The sequence below is a fragment of the Coenobita brevimanus genome, chromosome 35 (assembly GCF_032717465.1).
Source record: "Coenobita brevimanus isolate Jiangsu-jjx chromosome 35, ASM3271746v2, whole genome shotgun sequence".
Classification (NCBI taxonomy): Eukaryota; Metazoa; Arthropoda; class Malacostraca; order Decapoda; family Coenobitidae; genus Coenobita; species Coenobita brevimanus.
Window position 1 is genome coordinate 18,586,836 of NC_136988.1, and position 7,173 is coordinate 18,594,008.

The window sequence follows — 7,173 nt, forward strand, 5'->3', positions numbered from 1 at the left end:
TTTGGAAGCTTCCGGTGTTGCTGTTTTCTGATGATACAGTATTGTTGAGTGAAGATGAATGGGAGTTGCAAGGTTTGGTGAATGAATTTTGGACAGTGTGTAGCAGGAGGAAGCTGAAAGTTAATGTAAACAAAAGTAAAGTTATGGTATTCGAGAGGAATGAAGTCACAGAGTCTGCAGTGAGGTTGGATGGTGAGGATATTGAGAATGTGAGTGCATTCAAGTACTTGGGTAGTGTGATGAGGAAGGATGGAACTTTGGGGGATGAAGTGCGTGAAAGGGTACAGCAGGGAAGGAAGGTTGTTGGTTCACTGAAAGCAGTGATGAGAAATAGGGAGGTGAGTATGGAAGTTAAGAAGTCACTGCATGATGGTATTGTGATCCCTACCCTGACGTATGGAAGCGAGGCGTGGACCTTGCAAGAGGGGAACAAGTCAAGAGTGAGAGCAGTGGAAATGAGTTACTTGAGAGGAGCATGTGGAGTGATGTGGAGGGACAAGTTGACGAATGAAGAAGTGAAGGAACGCTGTGGGGTGGATGTGGATGTGGTTGAGAAGATTAGGAGAAATACACTGAGGTGGTTTGGACATGTGGAGAGAATGGAGAATGAAAGACTGACTAAGAGGGTGTATGTAGGTGAGCTGGAGGGAGGGAGAGGGAGAGGTAGACCGAGGATGAGGTGGAGGGATGGAGTTGAGAGGTATATGAGGGAGGGGGGGGTGAGTTGGGGGGAGGGTAGTCAAATGGTGGGTGACAGAGCGACTTGGAGGCGTTTTGTCTGCGGCCACCCTTTGCGGGATTAGGGCGTCGGGCTATAGATAGGTAGATTATTATGTTTCTTGTACAGCACCTCCAACACTACTACCACTACTACTGTACACCTACTACTACTACTACTACTACAAATACTCATTCATTTATCATCATCCTTACAAATCCACTCATTCCCTCATCATTCTGTTTATCCATTCGTCACTTTCACTCATCAATCCACTCCATCACTGTCATCCATCCATTCGTCACTTTCACTACCAATCCACTCCATCCCTCTTGTCACCGTCGTATTCGTCCATTCGTCACCTTCACTCACCAATTCACTCATTTTCACTTATTCGTCTATTCGTCACTTTCACCATCAATCCACTCCATCACTTTCGTCATCACCCATTCGTCACTTTCACCAATTCACTCATTTTCACTCATCTTGTTCGTGCATTCGTCACTTTCACCATCAATCCACGCCATCACTTTCATCCATCCACTCGTCTCTTTTTCCATCAATCCACTCCATCATTTTCGTCACTTTATCAATCCACTCTATCACTTTCATTCATCCATTCGTCACTTTCACCATCAACCCGCGCAACCCGTTTCGTCATCATCCTATTCGTTTATTCGCCATTTTCACTCACCAATTCACTCATTTTCACTCATTCGTCACTTTCACCATCAATCCACTTCATCCCTTTCGTCATCACCCATTCGTCACTTTCACCAGTTCACTCATTTTCACTCATTCGTGCATTCATCACTGTCACCATCAATCCACTCCATCCCTTTCGTCATCACCCATTCGTCACTTTCACCAGTTCACTCATTTTCACTCATCTTATTCGTGCATTCGTCACTGTCACCATCAATCCACTCCATCCCTTTCGTCATCACCCATTCGTCACTTTCACCAGTTCACTCATTTTCACTCATCTTATTCGTGCATTCGTCACTGTCACCATCAATCCACTCCATCCCTTTCGTCATCACCCAGTTCGTGCATTCGTCCCCACTAACCCTCTCTCTCGTGCTCAGGTCGCCTAAGATGCTGCACGTGCAATGGGCGGGCAAAGGCAGCTCCTACTCCTTCCCCAGGTACGTGGCTTAATTACCTGTTGCTCACCTGGCACGGCACTGTTATTAATCCTATACAAAAAGAACAGGAGTGAACAAACAGGAGTGAACAAACAGGGGTAAACAGGGGTAAACAAACAGGGGTAAACAAACAACAGGGGTAAACAAACAAACAGGGGTAAACAAACAACAGGAGTAAACAAACAGGAGTGAACAAACAGGGATAAACAAACACACAGGAGTAAACAAACAAGGGTAAACAAACAGGAGTAAACAAACAACAGGAGTAAACAAACAAACAGGAGTAAACAAAGACCACGAGTAAACAATCAAAGGAGTAAACACACAAACAGGAGTAAAAACAAACAAACAAAGGAGTAAACAAAGAACAGGAGTAAACAGGAGTAAACAAAGAAACAGGAGTATACAAAGAAACAACAGGAGTAAACAAAGAGGACTAAGCAATGAACAAGTAAAAAACAGTAAAAAAAATGTCAAAACAAGATTATAAGCAAAATAAGAAAAATCACATCAACAAGGTAAGGGCATTCAGAGAGCGCATACCCCCGCCAACGCCTATATATACCACACAACTCATATCACCACCAAAGTGTCACCAACTCTTCCTTGTCCCATGACCCACATATCCACAAAATCTCAATGAAATCCATTCATAACTTTCTGAGATATTTTGCGCACAGACAGACAAACACACAAACAGAAACAAACAGTGGTGAATACAAAACCTCCTCCAGCTTCGTTGGTGGAGGTAATAAAAAAAACACGGAGTAGAAATATGAAAAATAAAAACGAGAGAGAACAACAAACATTAAAACAAAACAAAAAAGAAAAATAATATAAAAAATAATCAGAAGCAAAAAAACACGTTAATATATATATATATTTGAGGAGGCGTGGGGGGGGGGTTTGAGATCGAAGTACACTCGTCATTATATTCCATCTACAAACCCCCACGACTACTACTGCTACTACTACTACTACTACTACTACTACTACTACTACCACTACCACTACTACTACAAACAGCACAGCAAAAACGACCCTCTTACAACCCCTCCTCCCACTACAACCGCTGATCCTACAAACAATAACAGTAACAGTAATCGTAACCATAACTACAGGTCAGCGGGGAGATCAGGCAGTGCAGCCGCCTTCGCCAACAGGGAGACGTCCTTCTGTGTGGCCCCGTCTTCGCTACAGCAGATGGAGGGACGGTGTAGGGCCCCCTCTGTGCCTACGATCGGTGAGTAGCGATGAGAGTTCGCATCAAGTTCCGTTTCTTCTGGACTGGCTTCGTTTCGCTGCTTCATTTGGAGCTGGGTTTGCTTTGCTTTAGTTCGGTTCGGCTCGGTTCAGTTCGGTTTTGTTTTGTTTTGTTTGGTTCGGTTCGGTTCGGTTTTGTTTTGCTTTGCTTTGTTTGGTTCGGTTCGGTTCGGTTTGGTCTTGTTTCGTTTCGTTTCATTCAGTTTTATTTCAAGACTTCCCCTCAGCCCCATTTGTTTCTTCGTTTGATTAAAACAAGTCAAATGCCTATCAACGGTACGTGGATAAATAAAATAATCAGTTCTTCCTAAATCTCAATCGTCCCAAATCTGAACGAACACAAAGCGGAAAATTCGAGCCATCTGAAACACACACTAGTAGAGAGTGGGTTTTTTTTTCCACTGTACTTCGTCTGTCGTGAATTTTTCTTCAGAGGGAACTGGGAAGGTGATTAGTTCTCCGACTGTACAACCCGCCACTGTCAATGTTACATCCAGATCCCTAATTTTTATTACTGGTTGAAAAAGGACGAAGGGGTGTCTAAAGATCTCAGAGCCCCGAGAGTCGAACCCGGGTCTTCTTACTTGCGTGCTAGATGTGCTAACCAACTTAGCACCGTCTCTCTCTCTCTCTCTCTCTCTCTCTCTCAGCAGGAAATAACTATACATACTTCCATTCACCCGTTTACATACGAAAGGACCTTCCGCTTCCTTATTCTGCTATTCCACAGTCAGCGTTTCCCCCCCACACGCCTCTCCCCCATCCCCCTGACCCACACCCCTCTCCCCTGGACCTCACGCCCCTCTCCCCATTCCCCATGACCCCACACCCCTCTCCCCCTGATCCCACACCCTTCTCCCCCATCCCCCTGACCCCACATCCCTCTCCCCCATCCCCCATGACCCCACACCCCTCTCCCCCTGATCCCACACCCTTCTCCCCCATCCCCCATGACCCAACACCCCTCTCCCCTGGACCTCACACCCCTCTCCCCCTGACCTCACACCCCTCTTCCTCATTCCCCTGACCCCACACCCCTCTCCTTCCTCCCCCTGACCGCACATGCCTCTCCTCCACCCCCCTGACCCCACACCCCTCTCCCCCTGATCCCACACCCTTCTCCCGCATCCCCCTGACCCCACACCCCTCTCCCCCATCCCCCTGATCCCACACGCCTCTCCCCCACCCCTCCTGACCGCGTCCCAGCCAAATTAGCAATCTCAAGACCCACATCTGGTGCTGAACGAAGGAGGGACCGCCGTTTGGAGCAAGATTTTACCTTTCCCGGTGTTACGGTAAATGTCCACGCTTACACGAGAGAGAGAGAGAGAGAGAGAGAGAGAGAGAGAGAGAGAGAGAGAGAGAGAGAGAGAGAGAGAGAGAGAGGAAACAAAATATATTCAGTAATCCTGCGTTAAGTGAGGACAGGACAGGAAGGGTTTAGGATGTGTCAAACTTAAGATGAATTTAAGATGTAAATTAAGATGAAGTGTATATAAAGTAATTTTACGTGAAGAGAATAATCAAAGCAATCCTGATCAAATTAACCTAATCTAACTCAAGCCAACCTAACTCGACCTAATCTAACCCAATCTAACCCCTTCTAACCCAACCAAACAGAACCTAACCCAACTCACCCAGGCCAAGCGAAATCAACCTAGCCTATCCAATCCTAACCCAGCCTCGCCTAAGAGAATAACCTAAATCAGTCTAATCTAGATAAACCCAATCTAACCAAGCCAGGTATAAATTAACCTAACCCAATCTAATCTAACCAAATCCAACCCAACCCAATCTAACCAAACCTAACTCAAACTAACCCAATCCAACCCAACCCAACCCAATCAAACCAAATCCAACCCAACCCAACCCAACCCAATCAAACCAAATCCAACCCAACCCAGTCGAACCCAACCCAATCTAACTCAGTCTAACCCAATCTAACCCAACCTCACCTTTCTCAACAGATCAACAAACAACGCTTGACAAGGCAACGCTGCTACGCCCTTGGTCAATACCCTGTGACCCGCCCGCCGTACCTGAGACCAGCGTGGGCGGAGACGGGCGGCCGAACGGGTGGGCGGGGTTCGTGAAAGACGTGCCTGGCTTGGGGGAGGTGCCTGGCTTGCGGGAGGTGCCTGGCTTGCGGGAGGTGCCTGGCTTTGACGTGCCTGAACCGCCCCCGCCCCCCAAGTCGTCCACGCTGATGAGGAAGGAGAAGAAGGTGACGATAAGGATGGATCAGGCGGGGCAGAGGTTGTGATGATGGATGGGAGGTGACTGATACCTGGCTTCTTCCTCTACTTTTCTTATTTCCTTCTTATTTCCCTCTAATTTCCTCCTTATTTCCTTTTATCTCCCCATCTCATTCTCGGTCCGCCTCTCCATCTCGCCCCCTACGACTATGAAAACGTTCGGACGGTGTAAGAAACGTTTCCTTCACAACGTTTGTACCACATTGACCTAAACGTTCCCAAAGAAAACGATGAGGCGGAGAAAGTGGCTAAAGCAAATGAGAAAGTGTAAAGACAGCCCTAAAGTGGCAAGGCGTGGCACGAAACTAAGTGGACATGGACGTGAACCAGTGACATAAGAAGTGTACTGAACGAAAATAAGTGGCGCAAAGGTGTACTGAGTGAAATTAAGTGGTAAAAAAGTGTACTGAGCGAAAGTAAGTGGTAAAAAAGTGTACTGAGTGAAATTAAGTGGCAATGATGAGTACTGAATATAATTAAGTGGAAAAAAGTGAGCGACAGTAAGTGGTAAAAAAGTGTACCGAGCGAAATTAAGTGGTAAAAAGTGTACTGAGCGAAATTAAGTTGTAAAAAGTGTACTGAGCGAAAATAAGTGGTAAAAAGTGTACTGAGTGCAATATAAGTGGTAGAAAGTGTACTGACTACAATTAAGTGGAAAAAAGTGAGTGATGTTAAGTGGTAGAAATGTGTACTGAGTGAAATCAAGTGGCAAAATGTGTACTAAGCGAAAGTAAGTGGTAAAAGTGTACAGAGGTAAATTAAGTGGCAAAGTGTCGTGGGTGAAATTAAGTGACAAGTGTACTGAGTGCAACTAAGTGGCAAAAAGTGTACTGGGCGAAAGTGTTAAAAAAGTGTACTGAATGAAACTAAGTGGCAAAAAGTGTTCTGAACGAAAGTAAGTGGCTTAAAAGTGTACTGAGCGAAAGTAAGTGGTAAAAAGTGTACTGAGTGAAATTAAGTGGTAAAAAAAAGTGTACTGAGTGAAATTAAGTGGTAAAAAGTGTACTGAGTGAAATTAAGTGGCAAAAAGTGTACTGAGCGAAAATGTTAAAAAAGTGTACTGAGTGAAACTAAGTGGCAAAAAGTGTACTGAGTGAAAATAAGTGGTAAAGAAGTGTACTGACTATAATTAAGTGGGAAAAAGTGAGTGAAGTTAAGTGGCTGAAATGTGTACTGAGCGAAAGTAAGTGGTAGGAATGAGTACTGAATGAACCTAAGTGGCAAAAACTGTACGGTACTGAGCGAAATCAAATGGTCAAAACGTGTACCGGGACTGAGTGATATTAAGTGGCAAAGTGTACTGAGTGATATTAAGTGGCAAAGTGTACTGAGTGATATTAAGTGGTAAAAAAGTGTACTGAGCGAAATATAGTGGGCAAAGGTGAGTGAGTTAAGTGGTAGAAGAGTGTACTGGGCGAAAGTAAGTGGTAAAAAAGTGTAGAGTGAAATTAAGTGGTAAAAAAGTGTAGAGTGAAATTAAGTGGTAAAATATGTACTGAATGAAATTAAGTGGCAAAGTGTACTGAGTGATATTAAGCGGTAAAAAAGTGTACTGAGCGAAACAGAGTGGGCAAAGTGTATTAAAAATAATTAAGTGGCAGAAAGTGTACAGAGCGAAAGTAAGTGGTAAAAAAAGTGCACAGGATGAAATTAAGTGGGCGAAAAAATGTACTGAGGTAAATTAAGTGCCAATAAAGTGTACTAAGTGAAATAAAGTTACAATAAAGTGTACTGAGCGAATTAAGTGGCAAAAAAGTGTACTGAGCGAATTTAAGTGGCAATAAAGTGT

General features: G+C 44.6%; 1 protein-coding gene across 1 annotated transcript in view; it reads left to right on the top strand.

The window, feature by feature from the left end:
- LOC145396167 (carboxylesterase 4A-like) overlaps positions 1 to 5,392 on the top strand; it is a 21,353-nt gene extending 15,961 nt beyond the window's left edge. The window contains exons 11-14 of the mRNA XM_080269609.1: positions 1,807 to 1,866; positions 2,988 to 3,109; positions 5,097 to 5,218; positions 5,282 to 5,392. Of these exons, the coding sequence (XP_080125735.1) occupies positions 1,807 to 1,866; positions 2,988 to 3,109; positions 5,097 to 5,218; positions 5,282 to 5,392 (415 nt within the window). The remainder of the gene's footprint in view (positions 1 to 1,806; positions 1,867 to 2,987; positions 3,110 to 5,096; positions 5,219 to 5,281) is intronic.
- Positions 5,393 to 7,173: the final 1,781 nt, after the last annotated feature.